Genomic DNA, 21188 nt, shown 5'->3' with positions numbered 1-21188 from the left:
GGGACTTGCTGTACAATACTTCGAGCTGATTATGCACCATCTTTACACATTTGTTTTGACCAATCAAGGCAACGGATGAAAATCACGTCTTTCGTCTCGTCTTGGGGGTGGGGGAGCACAGACATCTTTACCAAATAAAAATGCACGAAACGCCTCTCGCTGTTCAAATTCAACAAGGAAACTGTGAGTAAATCTGCGAGAACATCATTAATTGCAGCATCCATTCATCGGTTTGTTTGTTTCCCCCCGCCATCGGGGCTTGTTGGTTTTGTCATGCCTAAACACCGCTTGATTGGCCCGACCTAAAAATGGTCGGCTGCAAACGTATCAGCGGGAGTGGTACAAGATGTATTCTCCGAAGTTTGTGAACTCACAATTACCACGAGAATCCATCTTGCTGGCAAGGTTACGGTAATTAATCACGTGTTGAAAAAATTTGTGGCATTTAAAAAACTTTCAATTAACTCAAAATTAACACACTCATTTTGACACCCCTAAATGAAACATGTTTTTTAAATCTTTTAATTCAGGCAAAATCTGCATGCAGTGTACATTAAAAGACTACACACCCTTGTTCAAATGGGATTCTTAATGTAAAAATAAGTTTTTATAAACTAAAAAGGAAAATATTCCTGCGGGTCCCCATGCTGTCACATTGCGCCGGTGTAGGCTACACTTCGATACCTCTTCGAATAAATGAGTATAAGGAAATTTTGATCAAAATGGAGTTCTCATTTGTTTCTTTTTCTTTGTGATCTTCGATTTCCTAGCCCAAAAATACACAGGAAATTGTTGTCACGTACTAAATAGCTATCTGTTTTGCTTCCTGGCAGCCTTCTTGACCAATTTCCTTCTCATGTGTTCATTAATTCTGGAGGGACGCCCAGTTGTTGTTAATATCACAGTTGTGCTATATTTTCTCATCATGTTTAATGCGTTCACTGTATTCCAGGGTAAATTCCAGGTGGACTGGTGTCACAAAAGATACATTTCAAATCCAAACTACAAGCTTTCTCTTCAAAAGTAATCCCAATAGAGTCTAAAACACTTCCCTAGCCTTCTCGCTCGCATGCACTCCTCAAAGGATTCTTCTGGAATACTTTGCAGCTCCGTCGTTGCAGGCATCTTGAGGTAGTTCATGTGTTCAAAACATGTCCCCTTGGTGACCAGCTTCATCTGAGGAAAGAGGAAAAAAAATCACACAGCATGATGATCTCGGCTAGGAACTGTCAGATGCTCAGGGCATTGTGAGCAGGCCTGTTGCCATGGTGAAGCCCACGAACGAAGCAGACACCACAGGCTGTCCTTGTAGATGTTTGTGGAATATATATTTTTGTGTTTGAAATGTATCTTTTATGACATCAGTCCTGGAACTTTCCTGACACACCTTGTGTTTAATGCCGAGGAAATTCTTTTGTACCCTTCTCCTGTCTTATAACTTTGAATAATGAGATCCCTCTGATGCTGTGGAATCTCTCTACGGACCATGGCTTGTGCCGTAAGATCCATACAGCCAGTTTCTATACCGCTTATCCGCATTAAGGCCACGGGTATGCTGGAGCCTATCCCAGCTGACTTCTAGCGAGAGACAGGTACGCCCGAGACTGGCCGGTTATAATTAAAATGAGCTTTAATTTCAATTAAGCCTAACTCTTCCAAATGAAATGAACATGTAATTGTACCTTTGACATGATAAAAGCAATTACAAGTAACAACCCAGTGATCATTTGGCAGTTCTTAAGACACAAATCAAAAGTGGGTGAAAAAATCAATTACAGTGATCAATAATTTATGATTTTTTTTTACATGGGTGCAATACAGTCCTCTTACAAAGGAGTGTAGTAGAGGGAACAGAGAGGAAGAACAGGATTTCATATAGAAGAAAGAAGGAGTGTCGTCAGCCATCAAAATGTCACCGTTAGCTTCTCCCTCGATAGTTGAGAGCTGTTAAAACGTGACACACACGCGCACACAAGCAATCACCCACCTAACATAACCCTCTGTCCCTTAGCCTCACACATTCTTGTGGAATTCCCTCCTCTGTGGAGAATGAAGGAGAAGTATCAGTTTGACAATCAACCATGGCAGTTCATTTAACTGTCGGACCGAAGGTGCTGTTGAAGGCAAGTAGATGGCATAATTTTGGAATAATTTAAAATCAACCTTTTCATGCATATTGGTCGCAGCTGTGGTAACAATTCAAAAGATGTTTCTTCCATACAGTATTTGTGACTTTTAATGTCCAAATTGTGAATCTATCACTACAATGGGCACACAAAATAGCAGACAGAATGTCAGAAATGCCACTTTGTTTAAAAAGAAATATAGTTGAAACCCCATATTTTTTATTTGAATATTTTTATTATTTTTATTTATTTTATTTTTATTTTATTATTTATTATTATACATTTATTATTTATTATCTCATTATTATTATTTTTTTTAACAAATAACATTTTTAGGAATATCTTACACCACTTTTTTCAGACCGATACCAATACGAGTACTCAACACTTAAGTAATCATCGATACTGATACCAAGTACCGATACCACTAGTACTTTTGATACATACATTTCCCTCAAAAAAGACTAATAACAGATCAATTTAGAGAAAGACCTATGTATCCCAATATAGCATTTTTCATTAAAGCTTTCAATTCTAATTTCTAACTTCTAGTAGTATCGGCCGCCATCACCAATGCCTTGAAGGATTACCTGATAATGGTATCAGTACTGGCCTATTCCTAATTATTTTTTCAAGCTTTGCTATCATAAATAATTTTGACCTATAGATTCTGCAGTAATGTTGGCAAATGGCACAGTCCAACATAAAGTATATCATCATCATAACAATGCGTGACAGATGACATCCATTTCTACTTTTGCCTGTAGAAGATGTTTAAAGAGAGTACTCGATGTAATTACATTACTTGAAATTACTTGACATAAGCAAATCTAATTATAGTTCATTCTCCTCTCATAGATGATGTAACATTATTTGAATGTGTTTAAAATGTCAAAATAACAGCCAGGATTAAGCTCTACAAGATGCTGCGGCTTTATTTAAGTCCAACCGAGAGGTGCTGATCATAAAAATGTGACTCACCTATTTTCATGGGTGCAGATGCTGCACATGCCGTACAGTGTAATGCCTCACACTCATTAACGCACTGAATATTTTTGATGAATCTCTCCTGCACAGTGCAAGCATGTTTCAGTACATATTTTAGCTGTAGGAGTAAATCCCACAGGATCTTCTAATGTCGCTGTAAAATAAATCTCATTGTCAGTGAGCACAAACAACTATTATGCAAATAGTCCTCTAATATCACTTCTCCACAATAACACCTTGAATTACATCCACTTTCGACTGGAACCTTTTAAGAGTCATCGGTAATATTATTTTACTCACTATTTCCTTTGAACAGTGGTGGATTAGAAATAAAGCATGCGTGATTATATTTTGTCCATGTTGTATAGCAACCAAGCTCAATATGATTAAAAATATTTGTACACTTCTTAGAACTATGATCGTAATAAAAAAGGAAGCACTAATAATTTCAGAACCATATTTATATTAGGTTAACATTTTTTTTCCACTTTTATGTTAAGAGTATGAAAAACTTTTTTTATTGTACATTTAGAACAAATATAAAATGTGAGTTAATTATTGAAGTTATGTGATTAACTACAATTAAACATTTGAGTGTGCTCTATATATATATATATATATATATATATATATATATATATACATATATATAAAGTTGTGATCCCTGTAGCTTCATCAGAGAACATGTTTATTAAGGGCTTCATATAATTTATTATTAAGGTCACAGTGGTGATCTCAGATGGATGACTGAATAAATGTGCAGAGCCTGTGAGGCATTAATTTCTCCAAGCACAGATCTCTGTAAAGAGAGATTTATTGTAAAATCACTCGACGCTACCGCACATGACTCAGCCTAACTCGTGCGTGTGTGTGTGTGCGTGCGTGGGATGGCGCATGGGCTACTGACCCCACATGGTCATAGATCATTTTCAGTGAATCGCACGCCCTTCACAGATCATGTTCAGTGACTTGCAACCGTGATCTCTACACAGCTCGTAAAAATCAATGAAGCACACCGTCAACATGAGCCGCTAATGCTCTTCCTGTGTGATAGGATAAAATTAGATTGCCGTTATGCCCTCGTAATAATAGGGCCGGGTCACGTGGACGGGATAGAAAATGACAGTGATTGAAAAATTATGGAACGGCCGCGACACTGGATCTTGGAAGTCTGTTCGACCCCCACAGGTTGTTCATAAGGAGTGAATAATTATTATTATTATTTTTTTTAAAAGGAGTGAATAATTATGCTGACGGGTCATTTGTGCTCCAAAGGAAGGAAAGAAGTGTGTTAAATAGAATTTTCATAATTTTGCCAAATTTACATTTATTTGTTTATTTCAGATCTAGACACATAAAAAAATTGAAAAAAGTATTTTTATATATTAAAATAATTATATACAATATACATATGATAATAGTCAATATTATTCAATAAATTTTTACACATAATACAAAGAATTGAAGTAATATAGATTGAATATAGGTTTTATATTTGTACGTAATGGACCTTTTGAGTTGAGCTGTTTATTTATTCAAGTGCACAACCCACTCTGCGATTAATTGGTTCATTGTGTCTATTAGAGTGGAGGCCACAATTAGAGGAATTATTGCATATTAGAGCACCACTGAGTACATTGTGCCTTTATCACAGCATTCTAATCAACAGCTCCTTGAGTGTTGTGGCACTCTCATATTTCCTCGCTGAAGGCGAAGAGCAGTCGTTTAGCGTTGGCAGAAGATATTTTTGCTCTATAAACCATGTGATTGCTTTTTTCGACTATTCCTGCTCAAGCTGTGAACTTGGAGTTTTGTGATGCTCGCTAACAAGAGCCTGTCTCTGTCACTTCTTCTGGATTTATATTTACAGTAGTGTATATCCATTTTTGAGTATATTATTGTTTGTACATATTTGGAACCACAGTGATTATTATCATTTATTATTATTTTTTACAACAACACAACAATCTCTTTGGTGTAATCACAACCAAATAGACAAGTAGGGCAAGATGGTGGACGAGTGGTAAGCACGACTTTGTCACAATTGAGAAGTATGTAGCGTGTCCTTGTTCTTATTTTAAGTGTCCCGTAGACTCTTTACGGTCACGTGAGGTACGGATTTAGGACCCAAACGCAGACAATACACGTTGGCAAGTTGAATCTTTATATACAAAAATGCAAAGTGACAACAGAGAGAAGATCTTGAGAAAAAAAAAAATTGACGGACAAACCTTGACTAAAGACATTGAACGGGCTGGATGCAGAACTCAAAACTACAAAGTAACCACAGCAAGCAACCCTGGAAGAACACATGGAAGAAAACTAACCTCAACGTGCTGACAGAAAACCTCGACTAAGCAACCTGGAAATACTGACCAAAGCGTTTCTCAGAAACTCTACCCAGGGTAAGGCACAATTCTGTATGACAGAATAAAAGCCTATATGACAAAATAAGAGTGCCTAGACAAACTAAGAGTGACTAATAGCATAGCACAGCGGTGGCCAAGTTCGGTCCTCGAGAGCCACTATCCAGCCTGTTTTCCATGTTTCTCTCTACTAACACACCTGATTCATGATCAGGATCGTTGTCAGGCTTCTGCAAAGCTTGCTGATGAGCTGATCATTAGAATCAGCTGCGCTGAAGGAGGAAGACATGGAAAACAGGCTGGATAGTGGCTCTCGAGGACCCAACTTGGCCACCCCTGGCATAGCAGCTGACAACAGTCAAAATGAATATTTTCATAAGACTCGACAAACTAAAAGAGTGGCTAACACATCATCAGCAAATAGTAGACATAGCATATGTATAGCAACTACAAAATAAAAATAATTAGACAAAATGAGACTAATAGCAACTTAATGGCAACTACAAAAAAATTACTGGACAAAATCAGACAAACACCTCCCATAGTAACTGTATAGCAACTACAAACAAAATGACTAGACGTAAATCAGACTAACACCAACCATAGCAACTGTATAGCAACTTCAGAATAAAATTGAATGGACAAAATAAGACTGAAATGTCTGGACAAAATAAGACTGAAATGTCTAGACAAAATTATACTGACTAACACCTCCCATCGTAACTGTATAGCAACTTCAGAATAAATTTGACTAGAGAAAATAAGACGGACTAATACCTCCCATAGCAAAATGAAAATGACTAGACTAAATAAAATATATAAAATATAATAAATAATACCTCATAATCATATAAGGGTCAAACTGGTTCCATTATAATTGTAGAACCTTTAACTATTTTGCAATATTGGAACAAAAAGTGAAGTAACAATGCATATAACAGAGACAGTTTTGTATTCATCCAATACTTATTTCCATAAAACTAACTTGAATACTAATATCCCAGTTGGATCCTTTGTTTTCCAAAAGTAGAGTCAATCCCAACATCTTTGCAATCTCAGGCTAGCATCACATTATTTTCATTTTCACTGTTCTTTATCAGCATTTATTTTGACCCTCTAAGCTAATACCGTCCCACAAAAAAACGCACTCTTAAGCACAATAAAGGTGATTATGATTCAGCTCGTCGTAACCGTTGTCCTTCCTGTCTCCTCGATGGCATCTGCCCACCCACCCCCCCGGAGGTCCGACATCCATTATGCTCCGTCGCCGTGCGTCGGCATCGCTTCCTACAGTTCGCAGCTGTTAATTTACAGTACGCCTGGCTGCCAATGATCAGAGACAGTGATTGAATGACAGCAAGTTGGAGTGTCACAACCAACACGTGCACACGCTTGCCGTGACCTTCGATCACAGTTCTTCACCAGGGATATGCGGAAGATTTGAAATTTGAACTTTCTCCCGTACCTAATTCAAAACCGTCCATTGCTGTGTTGTAAATATGACTTCTAGAAAACGGAGACATCTCAATTCCACAGAAGCACAAGCAGTGGACACCCTGAGGTGAGAGGGATCTTGTTGAATGAGACACACCACATTATATGCTCAGTTGCCGTCTGGCACGGGGAGGGACGGCGGACAGGCAGGCTGCAGGATGAGACGTGTTCTCGTTGGCTTCACAGGCAAACTTTTCTATCTGCGGTGACATTTGATATGTTTTGTCGGCGTTTGGTGTGCATGAGAATTCTGTCTGGCGTTCCTTTGACAAAGAGTATTTTTAACAAAGCAGGCGAGCTCAGAAGCATCTTCAAACGTCTTTTTAACTTTATAAGATAAAGGCTCGTATTGTTTCTGACCCTATTGTGTCCACTGGAATTAGTTTTTCAATGACGCTCATGCGGTTGGGATGTTGCGTGAAGAAAGTGGTGAGATCCGATCAAGGGGATTCATGAATACAAACAGTAAGAGTGGATTGTATATGAATGAATGTCTTAATTTGTCTTAATTTAACTTTCTCCTCTTCCTGTCTTGCAGGTATCCCTAATAACATTGGTCCAGTTAGTAAGTAATCCGCCATAAAGAAACTATCACAATCCTGGATGCTTTCGCTTTGCCTATCGTGCCACCCCTCACCACACGTCTCGGAAATTGGTGCCAAGTGTTCATTTCTGATAAGATGCTGCTCTTTAGGGTTAAAAATGGGTTGTTAATATTAGGGATGTTCAATACCACTTCTTTTTTTTTCATCATCAATACCAAGTACCGATACCACTAGCACTTTTGATTGATAATTTCCTACATATGTTAATATAGCATTTTTCCACAAGATTGCATACAATTAATGGCAGTTTTCTATTATTCTAATTTCTAGTTCCTAATCATAAAATGGCCTGAAGAAGGACCAATACTTTGAATTAAAGATAGGAATCGGTCTGATACCAATACCTGGTAATACCTGTAAATGTACTACACTAAAACAATAATGACACCAGAAAACATGGCGGATATTTTGCACATTTCAGCTATGAGAACATTGTATTTGTCTATCGTTACCAACCACTTAGGGTAATAGTTAGGGATAAGAATTTATTTTTAAAGAATTAACTAATTAACCTCTAACATCTAATTAACACATTGAACACCCTAAATCATGAATATAAGTTAGGGTATTGTTCTTAATTCTGCATCACTTAACTCTGACTTAAGTGGAATGTGGGCTTTAAATTGTATTGGTGGGACTTCATAAAAAATCAAAAAAAAATCGAGGCTTTGTAATCAGAGGTGGCAAATCCAGGTTCAGAAAGTAAAAACCCTGCCACAGTTTGGCTATAGCCCCAGTTGCTAGCTAGCTAGCTCCATAGCTAGCTCCCATGGCGCTTGTTTACCTGCTAGGGAGATAGCTAGCTACCTAGCTAGCATCAGGGGCTAAAGCCAAACTCTGTGGCAGGTTTTTACTTTCTGGACCTGGATTTGTCACCTCTGTTTGTAATTAATAAATCACTTTTAGGAAAAAAAGGTAATATTTAACTCATTAAGCAACATTTTAGTTGCTAAATGAACAAGACTCTAAATTCAAGCTTGCTACATTCAAGATTTCAGAGGACTTATTCAAGACTCAAGCACGGTATCGTGAGCAAAAATAATTTGCAATGAAGGCCATGCCAGATTGATACATATTTACTATAATATCATGACAATACCTCAAAATGCATTCATTCACCTATTATGTTGATATATGTTATGAAGTTACTGAAAAAAGGTTAACCAAAAAAATCATGCAAAATCTCAACATTATAATTTATTAATGTGACAATTTGAAATTTTGGTGCAAATTTTAGCAAGGATCACGGAAGTTGACACACATGATTTGCATTCACGGACCACATCAAAGAATGTGGCAGGCCATATTTGGCCCCCGGGGCTTGAGTTTGGCACCGGTGAATTAGAGTGTGTTGCTTTCCATTTGCGTATTCCACCTCATGAGAACAGCTCAACATATTTCTTTACCGTCTCAATAGCATGCCAACTTTATTTAAGTGCAGAGACCTTTCTAAAAGCTTGAGGTTGCCTAAGGTTATTTTAATATAAGCTATATGGCACCGTGCACTGATATTATCACCATCAAGCTGTGACCTTAGAAAAAGAAGAGAGAGAAACAAGGTGTGTGGTCTCATGTTGATGCTGTCTGGACGGCTGAGTGATGCAGCAACAGTAGGACTGCATTGAAGACAAAGTCAGAGTGCATTCAAAGCCTGTGCCAGCCTTTTATTGCAATTCTTAGAGAATATTACCGACTACTACGATACTGTTGACCAAAACGTCAGATTCAAATTTAGCATCCACTTGCGAAGAAATGGACCCGATCATCCATTCGGTGGTCAAAAAACATCCAATTGTAATTTAATCAAATATGTCAGCATTTCAGCAATCAAAAGAGAATTTCATGGCACAAAATAGAAATATTCAAAGCATGCAGTCAACACAGCCATTAAATGTTTTCCTCTTATTAGTGTCATAGGAATAAAATAGATTCCATTTAGTAATCAAGACATTTGAATAAGTACGGTATATAATTTAACAAATGTACCACTAGAACAAATACAAATAAGCATACATTAACTTTTTATAAAAAAAAATGTCAAGAATTTCTGAGTGAGGCTTCATTCAAAGACTCTCATGAGTCTAACTTATTTTTTATCGCAGTGGTAGCGCCACCTACTGGCTAAAGGAAAAACGTTTTAAAACCAGATTTACTTCATAGTTGCTTGGAAGATGACTTTGATGTTGAAACACAAACTGTGTGATATTTTTGGGAAATAATAATGAAATGAAAAGCATTATTAACTACTTTTTTTGTGATTAAAAAAAAACTGTAAAGCGTATCTGAGTGAGGTTTTCTAAACGCTGTTGCCGTGGCAACACATTGTTCACCAACAATTATGTCCAATATCATAAATAATAACTAACAATTTTTTTGCGATTTGAAAAAAAAAAACTGTAAAACTTATCTGAACGAGTTTTTTTTTCAAGGACTCTCGTGTGTCTTGTTATCACGCTGCCGCATTGGGCAATCGTCCTACAAGCGTGTTACGTGAGCCCCCGCGTGTAAACAGATTGTCCTCAGGTGGTTTTTAATCAGGCTTAAGAGAAAAGTGGTCAGCATAGTAGTCAGAAATGGACACGAGGCAAATGAGACCAACCAATTTTCTGCTGCTTGCCTTCTTTATCACCTTCACTCGTCATTTCGCTTCCCCTCTGTGCCGTGCATGGCATGACTTGAGCTCAAAATCTGTGCATGTGTGTGGGGAGGGGGGGGGGGGGGGGGTTATGGGATGCATGCTCTTCTCACAAACTAAACACATATGCCGCAGAACACTAGTCCTCTCAATGCCATGCATCCAAATGCCGGCCCCACCATGCACGAAACCCGTCCTCAAGAGCTTACTTAACATGGAGTGTGCATGCCAGACACTCACACTGCAGCCTTTTCACAGTAGCGGCACAAAACGACTCCGACGATATGCGTGGATGAGGATGAGGCTGTGCAAACAACACACGTTTGAATAGTAAACGACTAAAGAGGATGAGAGAAGTTCAGCCGTCCTTGAGGATGTTAAATAGACAGAAATGTGGAATGAAGGGGTGTCTTGCATTATTATTATTATTATTATTATTATTTGCAATTTAATTTATCATGTTTGATTATTTCCTTTTCCTTTCATATATTTCAGGGTGATCAAATGTGACTAAACTGCAATATATTAAAGCAAACCTGGCCATACTAATAGCATTTTATTATTATTGGTATGACATTGATTGAAACCCTCTCACGGCCCTTCTGAGCAGGTCCAATCATCTATGAATATAAATAAACTAAGCAATTTTGATAGCAAAAACTCTAAAATGAAATAAATGGATGCAAGACTTTGAAATGCAACTTTGGGCATTATATGGGCCCTTTGTTTTATAATCCATCATAAAAATCTGTCATTTTTTGGTTTGAAGCCACCAGGGGTAAATTCACAATCAACGCCTGATTCCAAATGCAAGATCAATCATGAATCATTTTTTTGGGAGGGATTTGGGTGAGGGGGCAAAAAAAAAGATGAGATTGGATGAGAGTCTTTTGTCTCTCTTAAATCAATAAATGCAAACGTTGGGGGATTAAAAGTGATTGTCACGGTCTTCCGAGCAACCGAGCTGATGTATTATTCAGTTCAGGGGGAAAGCAAGTTGAAACGCAACAGCTTGAAAAATGTTCTTTTGTTCAAGAAGCCTCTGTTGACACCTTTTTTATATTCATTAGCTTTGTGTTAACTAAGTGTGGAACTGCCAAACATATTTGACTGGCAAATACATTTGAACGTACATGCATTTGCGAATTGGTTTGTACGTATTTAAATACGTTTGAATGTTTACATTTATTCATTTTATTATTACAAATATACTAACATGCATTGGCTAAATGGTAATTTTTTTTTGCATATTTCCCGTATTGCCATGGCGCAAGTAAAAAAAAAAAAAGTTACTTTATTTTAGCATTTAGCCTACATTATACTAGTACATTAAAAAAATAAGTAAACATTGTTTATTTATATTTTTATTTTATTTAATATTTATTATTTAGTTTATTATGTCTACAGTGCATAATTACCAAACCATTTTTTTTATTCCCCCCTCCTTTTTTTTTTTTAAGCATTTAGTCTACATTATACCAATATGTTCAAAAATTAAGTGGGTATTCCTAATTTTTATGATTTATTACTATGTCTGCCGTGCATGATTTCCATTTTTTCCCGTAATGCCACGGCATTATGGGAAAAAAATGCCCAATGGAAATCTATCAAGTATTAGACATTTAGACCACAAGTACTGTACGTTTGAATGTACTTACGTATTTACAAATAAGTTTATACGTATTTACGAATACGTTTATACTATTTATATACATACTTGAAAATATGTTTAATCATATTTAAATAAATCGCTTTGAACATATTTGCAAGTATGTTCAAACGTAGTTGCAAATTGGTTGAAGGTATTTAAATACGTTAAAACATATTTGCAAGAACGTTCCAACATAAATACATTTGCCAGTCAAAATTTTCTACTCCATATTGGCCAGTTCCACACTTTCGTAGTTAACCACAGAAAATTGCATGATTTATAGAATCAAAGGATAAAGAATGATGAAGAGAAAAGATGGAGGGGCATGATAAGGGAATGTATCCGTCCGTGTTGCTTGGCACATGAGTATTTCCCCGACACGGAAATACCGACGTGTATGTACGCTGAGGTTATGCTTCCCACAGCAGTCCGTCATTCCAAATCCCAACACCTGCCATTATTTATTCATTGTTATTCCTCCACCAGAAATACACTGTAATTAGATATTGATCACATAGTCAATGTGATGAATTAAACAAAATGCCCCCTAACGTCTTGGGTTGCCATTAATAGTTAAGTCGCTTGCATAAGCCATGACTCAAATGTGAGCTTTCAGAGAGGATGTTTTTTTGTTTTTGTTTTTTTTTCATATATTTTCCGTTTGTCAATCATCATCGCCATCATCATAAACATACAGAGCACAAGTCACGCTAACTACATGCAACGTGTCCCCGGTGTCCTCTAATGGGTGCTTCTTCGCCCATGTCAACCTGTGCCACATTACATCTGCCGTTTCCCAATTTTGACTGGTTTGACTCATGCCGGACTTGTGCGTGTCTCCAGTTGTGTGTGTTCACTACCACATAGTTCCCCCTGTAGACTATCTGTTAAGTGCATCACACAAGTGCACATGAATAACTGATGGTTTCTCTCAATTGCACGCAGTTCGGCCGAACGCGTCGTCCCTAGGTGTCGCTAACCGAAAAGAAGGTAGGCATCTCAGATTACGCAATCATGTTTTTGCTTTCACACAGATTTATTTACTGTAACAACTAAGCCACTTTCTAGCTAGGTGACCCCTTTTTAAAAGCTGAGTATTTATTTCCCAAAGATGTTCACGATAACACATGTTGACTCTTCACTGAAGATTTGCCTTTTGATGAGACGCCCGTTGTTATAATGTGATTTGAGTCTGCACGCTATCTTTTGACTACCCTTGGACACGCATCGTGCGCATTTCCACTGCTTCTATTCAGAGCTTCCTTGAATTCTTTGTCCCATCGGAGCGCATCGGGAAGAAAAGCGGAAGTGGTTTTGTGCATATTGATGCCGGGCTTAAATCCATCATGCGGATATGATGCGCAGCCGTCTCGCAAACAACTCTGCGCCCTCCGAGGGCTGCAGCAAAAGTGTCAAAGGCTTATGTCACGCAGTTTGATGCATATTTCCTTTACCGGCTTTTTTTGTTCTGTGACTGAAGCACAATTGGGAGATTGATGCGTTCAATGGCAGTCTGTTTCCTTAGCCACGCTTCGCACACACATTTCGAGTGGAACATTGTTGGCTGGCCTCCAGTGATGTGGAGGAGCGGTTTGTCAGAGGCTAGTTTGTGGACGCGCAATCCTTTGAATCATACAAAACACTTGTTAATGAAATGAAGCATAAAATAATAAGACTTTAAACCTTCGGCATCTCTGGCGTTAGTAACAGATGCTGCCACATGCAGCCAACTGCGCCACTCCTCGTTTTCCAGAGCCATCATTCATCTTTTACGGCCTGCTTTTCTGTTCATGATCAAACTCAATGCTCCATGTTCTTAATTATCTGACATTACATGCTTATGTTTGATTGCATTATCATGTTGTTTTTCTTTGTTTCTTTTTTTTTTTAAATTTGTTTCTAGTAGCTCCACAAGTTGCATTGTCCACTGCCCCTTCAGTCCACGTTGCAAACCGCAAAAGAGGTAGGAATTGCCCCATACTGACAACTCTGACTTCTTATTTAATGAACCAATACTTTTGTCATACCTTGAAGTACTAACCTATGCTTAGACTGATCCTTACCTAAAGCTAAACGTCAAGAAAGTGTGAGAGACTATAACTACAGTATGTTTACACAACTTTTTAGTCCCCTTGTATGCTTTACTTACTACGGAAGAGTGGAACGGCCAATGTGAAGTAAACAGTATTTAGCGGCAAATACGTTCAAATTTATTTTTATGTTATGACATTTAAATACGCTCCAAGGAATTTGCAAGTACATTTGAATGTAATACCGGGTACGTTTGAATATACTTATAATATGTTTGAACGTAATTGCAAATATGTTTATACGTATTTCCAAATACGTCTGAACGTACTTGCAAATACTTTTGTAGGCTAAATACTAAAACATTTTGGCCTACATTATACCAAATGCGTTTATAAATTAAGAACGTAAACGTTATTTATTTGTAATTTTCATGATTTTATGATTTTATGTCTGCAGTCAGTGAGGTGCATGATTTCCATTCAACGTTTTATAGCATTTAGCATTTTAAATAGTATGTTTGAAAATATTTTAAGCAGAGGTAGGCAAAATCGTTACAGCAACCCGTCATTGACGGATGCCCACCTTTCGGTGAGTGCTTCCACATTTTCACCGAGTGCTTCATTTCGTACGGGCTGACCTGGTTCGACGGAAATAAACGTCACGTCATGAAGCACACAAAAATGCCAAATCTGTCAATGACAAGCCGACGTTTTTTAAGTACGTTCAAAGCGTTTTTAAATACGTTCGAAGATACTTGCAAATAAAATGTATTTGTAAATATGTTGCCAGTCCAAAAATGTTTACTCCACATCGGCAGTTCCACGCTTCTGTAATTTACAACCTCAGTCCATTTCTAGACAATTTAGTTTGTTTGAAAATGCATGAAAGTAAGTAAGTAATACTTCAATCTTACATTGTACATGTTTTTGCAGTGGACTACACGGGTTTTCCTTCATTGTCAAGCCTTGTCAGGTTGTTAGTAAGTGGACAGGGAGAATTGACCTCAATACTCATCCTTAATAACCACAATCCCTTGGACAAAAAGCCCCAATTTCGCCCTTCCCTCTCTGGGTTTTCCTTCCAAGTGGTTTCCGATTGTGAGGCTTAAGAGTTCACATCTGTCTCAACTGTGACACGTGGTGTCAGTGGTCATTCAGCCTGCCCGTCTTATTGCTATGAGCGGAGTTGAAGTGAGGCTGCAAACCTGCCCGTCCTGCATCCTTCAGGGCAGGGATGATAGTAAGCATAAAGGACTGCAGCATGAGGTTTCACAGTCCGAGTAGCAGCTCCATGCTTGTAATTTAAGATGACATTGCACAGCATAGAAGCCGATGAAACCTAGCGGCAAATTATCTCGCTTGCACCAATGGCTTAAAGCTTTTAATGGCCACAGGACCTCATTTAGCAGTACGGCTGTATGTTTTTATCTTAGCAAATGTCGTTTGTGTATATTGGTAAATAATTTGTTATGTTGCAACTTTGTGCCAGCTTAACTAATAAGCATAGGTAAATGGTACCCTGTTCGCTAAAGAAGGACATATTAATTCAGGGCCAAATTGGAAGTAGGGTTATTATAGTTTTGGATTTTTCATTGCAGTTAGCATTTATTTTGTTTTGACTTTTGTTTTTAAATTTAGCTAGCTGTAATTTTTTTGGGAGGGAATTGGATTTTTTAATGCTTTGAGTTGTTTTAGCATTAGCTTTAGCTTTTTTCAATTTATCGACGCCTTCTTAAAATAAAGTCAAAGTTTCTTCTTTCATCAGGAAAAAAAAAGTATATTTCTATCTGTTTCTGTTTTGCAGCAATTAGCATTAGAATATAGCTAAGGTTCATCATTAGTCACAAATCTGTTTAAAACAGTGGGGGATAGAGCTTTTTGCGACATAGCCCTGGTTGATCTTTTATACTCTGCTGCCAACTGCTGGCCATTTTTGTAATAACTACCATTGCTTCAGCCTTCTCTTCAGTTCACAGGCTGCATCAAAGCCTTCTGTATGCTCTAGCATTAAAAAAAAAAAAAGTTTAAAAAATAACATATAAATACGTCTTTGGGAGCGTGGTGATATTTAAAATAAAACGTATTTATAAATTTTTAGGAGCAAATGAGTTAAGAGGGTGACGATATGGAGTATTTGTCCAGTGCAAGGTAAAAATTAAAAAAAAGTCCCTAATTATTGTTTAATAAAGTAAACTGTAATTCTCAAATAAAACTTTGACCTTCCGTATTCTATAAATACGGACATACAGTAATACCAAAATAAATCCATTTGAAATGCACCCTGAATGCTCATGTCTGCTATTAATTGACAAAGATGAAAAATTACATGTTCACTATAATTATAGTCCGTTTTATAAACGTAACATTTAATTTCAGCTAGTTTTCAGTGTGGGAGGGGCTTGTAAACAAAAATGTTTTTTTTTTATTTTAGTTAATTTTGTTAATTTTCATGAACTTATTTGGAAGTGATTCTAAATCATCTTAGCCTCGTTTCCACCAAGCAGTGCAGTTCAGTCAGCCACATTATAAAGTTTAGATTAGATAACCCCTATCAAGGCTTGAATTACAAGCAAAATCAGTTTCATCTCATCCTCTTTCCTTCCACTTCAAATCAGAACAACCATGAAGCTGTATTTAGACAGGCAATGTCTAAAGTCTACGCTTCTGTTCCCTGGATTAAAGTCCCTTCATGGTTTGAGCTGTGTGCTAATCTTAATGTGAGCGTATCTCTGTGACCGACCCTCGCCTCGCCTCGTCCTGTCTTGTGATGTGTTGTGATTCTACTAACGCTGTGCTTTTGTAACGCCGTTTCTCAGCCGTGGCTGCGCTCATGCCAGACTAATCATGAAGTCCCCCCCGCCTACTCTCATTAACTCACAAACATCTCCTCCCATGAACCGCAGTCTCCATTGTTAACCTGGCTGGCATGCCGTGGCATCAAATTCGTGCTAACCCGACCGCCGTAGCGCTTCAAGCAACAGAGCAAATTCCAACGCCCTATACCACCTTTATGTCTCCCTTCCACATCCGCCCCCTCCTTGCAAGACTGCGAATGCTTCGGCCACTCCAACCGTTGCAGCTACATCGAGCTGCTAAACACGGTCATTTGCGTGAGCTGTAAACACAACACTAGGGGGCAGCACTGCCAGCTATGCAAGCTGGGCTTCTATCGCAATGCTTCGGCAGAACTGGATGATGAAAATGTTTGCATAGGTTAGTCCCCCGCTTCCCTTCCTGCCTCTTTGTTCTCCTACGAACTGTCCTCACTCTGACCTGTCCATCCTTAACCATCTTTCTGTTCTCCTCATCTCCCTCTTTTCCAATCCACCACATTCATTGACATCTTTCATTAAATTTACATGTCGAGAATAACGTCGGATGGAGGGAAATGAGTAAGAAAAGGAAAACAATTAGACACTTTTACTAGTGCAGGTCCAAATGCCCACATTTTGATTTGTTCATAATTTTGAAATCACCTTATTTTCTAAGGCTTACTCGAATGGGAGCCATTAATTTAGTGACAAACTGATATTTTTAACTCATTTACTGCCATTGACGACTATAGACGTCAAAAATTCATTTGAACTCTTTCCATTAGTTTAAAATTGTTTCCACTTTTGTTAACAAGAGTATGAAAACCTAGAATTTTTTTTATTGTGCATTTAGAACAGATGTAAAATGTGTGATTCATCGCGAGAAGTCATGTGATTAACGCCCCTAATTTTTTTTTAACCACGTCAGGCAATTACAATTTTTTATTGCCATTAATCGCATGACTTCAATAGTTAACTCATAATTAATCACACATTTTATAGATGTTCTAAATGTACACTAACAAATTCTAGGTATTCATACTCTTGTTAACAAAAGTGGAAAAACATGTTAAACTAATAGAAATTTTTGTCGTCTATAGCCGTCAATGGCAGTTAATAAGTCTGAACTGCACCTTAAACTTGTTAGATTGTGGAGCATCTTCTATGTAAAGCCCCCTTCAGGCCACCCCACAAACCGTCTTTTTTTTTCAATTGGAATCAACTCTGTACCCAGGCTAAGATATTCCGAATCTTTAATCCTCTTTTGGTGAAGCCGTTCTATTGCAGATCTGGATGCATGCTTTGTGTTGAAAAGGGCTGAAAGGGGAAAGTAAAACCCCCTCTCCACTTCAACCGCCGTCATCTCTAGAACACGCCTGAAGGTTTTGAGCAAAAAAACTGAAAGGGAAAAAAAAGATTTCTGAAATTGCTGATAATTCCTGTGACCTTGACAAAAGCCATACTTCAATGCAAAGAGGGAGGGGCCTATTTTACGCTTTCTTTTGGTATTTTCATACATGGGTGCAGTCAATTTGCATTCCCGGCCAGTTGAAGTGGCTCCCAAATTCTCTTTAAATTAAGTGAGTCGTGTGAAGTCAACATTACAGAAGCATATCGAACTCGCCGGAGTACGTTTAGGAGCTTGCCGTGCGCAAATGTAAAGAACGTCAAGAATATTTCCACTTGCGGATGATGTAAAGTCAGCAGTGTGTTTGATGCGCACTGTTATTTAGTATATTTATGAATGAAAGTCATCCAAATTCACCAAAATTGCTTTACATCACCTGCACCACAACTTAGACCTGCTTTTAACTGGTCTAGTCTAGTCTACTTTCTGTCACCAAATTGTCAGGCGCACCAGGGGGCGTTTAACAAGTAGCAAAGACATTGTTATTTTCTAATGGAAAACTTGAGTTATACTTTAAAAGGAGAAAGAAATGTGATTGTAGTGCAAATCTGTAATGTTTTTGCCAAAAACATATCCACGTTGTAGATGTTTTTCATTTTTTTGGAAAATACACGAATCCAGTAAAGATACATTAGGAGAAAAGCAACTTTCTACTCCATTTAGCTGCAGGTTTCCGTTAAAACACAATATCATATTTTGCTGACGTCGTGCTGAACCTCTTATGGCACAATTTAAGAGACAGAATAGAGAGCCCTGATTATAGTAGTAATTGCAAATATATCCCTAATACAATTCTGGTTGAAGTCTAAATAAAGGCATGAATAGAAGATTCGATAATCAATTGAATATGATCCAATGATATATAATTCAAACAGGTAATTAAGTTGGCTTGTATATGTGTGTGTTGTTGTTTTTTGGTCTAATAAAGTTGTGGGAGCATTAATGAAGGGGGCTTTTTTTTTTCATTTCTGCATGTGGCCTAAATATAAAGTGCAACATGAAAGCAATTCTTTGTTATGTAATATTACTCTGCATCTCTTTTTTGGCGGCAAGGTAAACAAGCTCAATTTGGTATTACTTTAAATAGCTCCATCATTTGGGAACAAAGTCCCTGTAATCAGAATTTTTCTGCCGCACAATTAGTACCAATGTAGCTTCTTTTTTTTTCTTTTTTTGTCAGTTACAAGCCATTTTAATGTTGCCGTGACCTCAGCTGTTTTTCTTTGTGTAAAACGTGTGAACATATTTGGCATGGTCCCCCCATGGCGAAAGTTACAATTCCCCGTCTTTCGACGTCCACGGTGCCAGGTGCATTTGTGAGTCCTGAGGGGAGGTGGAGTGTGTGTGAGTGTGTGGAGGGGGGGGTGGGGGGGCTGACAGGCTAAGACAGAGGAACCAAAGAAGTCAGCGTCAGTCAGACGTGCTATATGACTTTATGTCATATATTCAAAAAGGCCTGAGGAGCAGCAGCTGAAACCCGTCACGAGGCATTAAAGAGCCGCCGACAATTTACCTTGTGCCGAATTGGCGGCCTCCCCAGATCTGTTAATGCTGACCTCCGTGCTTTGATTTGTCACTTAAAGTCACCTCTTTTCTGTTACGTTCAAGTTGATGGGCGGGGGTCGTCTAAAATACGGCAGGTGTCACTTTGGGAGCACGGGGTTGCTGGAAGGGCAACAGGACATCCAGTACAAAGTGTTCTGAAATTCACTGTGAGCTTGTATTCTCATTACATAGTCATGTTTTAATTCAGAATACTGGAAATACCGCCTGTATTTTACGAAACAAAATTCAGTGACTTTTTGAACACCCTGTATTGCTCTGGCTTTTGTTTTTAATCGTTTATATTTTGAGGAATTGAAGGAAGATTGATTTACAATTAGTCTGGCCATTTAAGAAATAATGACAACAATGCCCATTTCAATGTGATGTCCTTCCACTCATTCCACTCACTTGTCTTGATTTCATTCCAATGCGTCCTTATAACTGTCATTTCCACCCTCCCTTTTCCCACTTCTGCATACTTCTGCCTGTTTTGATCAATGTAATTTTACACATGCATGTGCAGTATAGCCCATTTGGTCCATCTGACATTGGCACTAATGATTATGCGTATAGTTGCTCACTAAATGCTGTACATTAAAAAGATGAATTAGTGTGGCAGTGAAAGGAAGAGCAGGATTTCATATGATGCTTTAAAACGGGAAAAAAATTATATTTGCATGCACATTTACAACTAAAATTCTATGTACAAAATTACATTCATTTAATATAAATTGTTGATCTATAATGGTTGCTAATATTTAATATGTATTTTTATTTGATGGGTTACATGTCCTGATATACTATAGTATATTTATTGGATCATATTTATCTTAAAGGGAAGTCAACAAAAAAAAAAATCTTTACAATATGTTCTATTCAGCCCCACCAGTCTAAGCATAATATTCTGATTATTTTTTGTGTTTGTGGAATTTTAATTAAGCAGCGATATCTACTCATTTGGATTCATCTGAGGGGCGGCCATTTTGCCACATGCTGTCGACTAAAAATAACATTACAGTTGCTCAGGGCTCAAGACCAATCACGGCTCAGCTTGCGAATGTCACATGACCAAAGTCAAAACAGGTGAGCTGTGATTGGTGATTACCTGAGCCCTTAGACACTGTGATGTCATTTTCAATCGACAGCAAGCGGCAAAATGGCCACCCCCTGTGATGGATGAAAACGGGTGGATTTTCCTGCTTAATTCATATTCCACAAGCGCAATATTAATCAGAATATTGTGCTTAGACTAGTGTGGGGCACATAGAACATATTGTAAAGAAAATATTTGAGTTGACATTCAAATCCAACTTTATTTGAGTACCATTAATGACTGTTTATCATTATTTAAAAAATAATAATAATTTGTTAATTATCAAAACTATTAATTAAGAAAATCCTCACACATAGAATCAACTTCACAATGTTTCCATTCCGTGTTGCTGTTGAAATGGTCGCATTTATTCCAGATGACTAGCTCAGTAGTTCCAGGTTTTCATAACTTGACTGTTGTTAAACAGTAATTGAG

General features: G+C 37.8%; 1 protein-coding gene across 10 annotated transcripts in view; it reads left to right on the top strand.

The window, feature by feature from the left end:
- The window catches only part of ntng1a (netrin g1a), a 106796-nt gene that overhangs the window by 78265 nt on the left and 7343 nt on the right, over positions 1-21188 (top strand). For 2 of the 10 annotated variants that reach the window (XM_077554394.1, XM_077554398.1), the window contains exons 5-7: positions 7512-7538; positions 12810-12854; positions 13771-13827. In XM_077554394.1, the coding sequence (XP_077410520.1) occupies positions 7512-7538; positions 12810-12854; positions 13771-13827 (129 nt within the window). Of the gene's footprint in view, positions 1-7511; positions 7539-12809; positions 12855-13767; positions 13828-16939; positions 17108-21188 lie in introns of all 10 variants that reach the window. The other 8 variants (XM_077554393.1, XM_077554397.1, XM_077554392.1 and 5 more) reach the window with 5 other exon arrangements.

This window comes from Vanacampus margaritifer, chromosome 20, assembly GCF_051991255.1.
Source record: "Vanacampus margaritifer isolate UIUO_Vmar chromosome 20, RoL_Vmar_1.0, whole genome shotgun sequence".
Lineage (NCBI taxonomy): Eukaryota > Metazoa > Chordata > Actinopteri > Syngnathiformes > Syngnathidae > Vanacampus > Vanacampus margaritifer.
The sequence above is the reverse complement of the archived record's forward strand: the minus strand, read 5'-3'. Positions and strand labels throughout refer to the sequence as shown.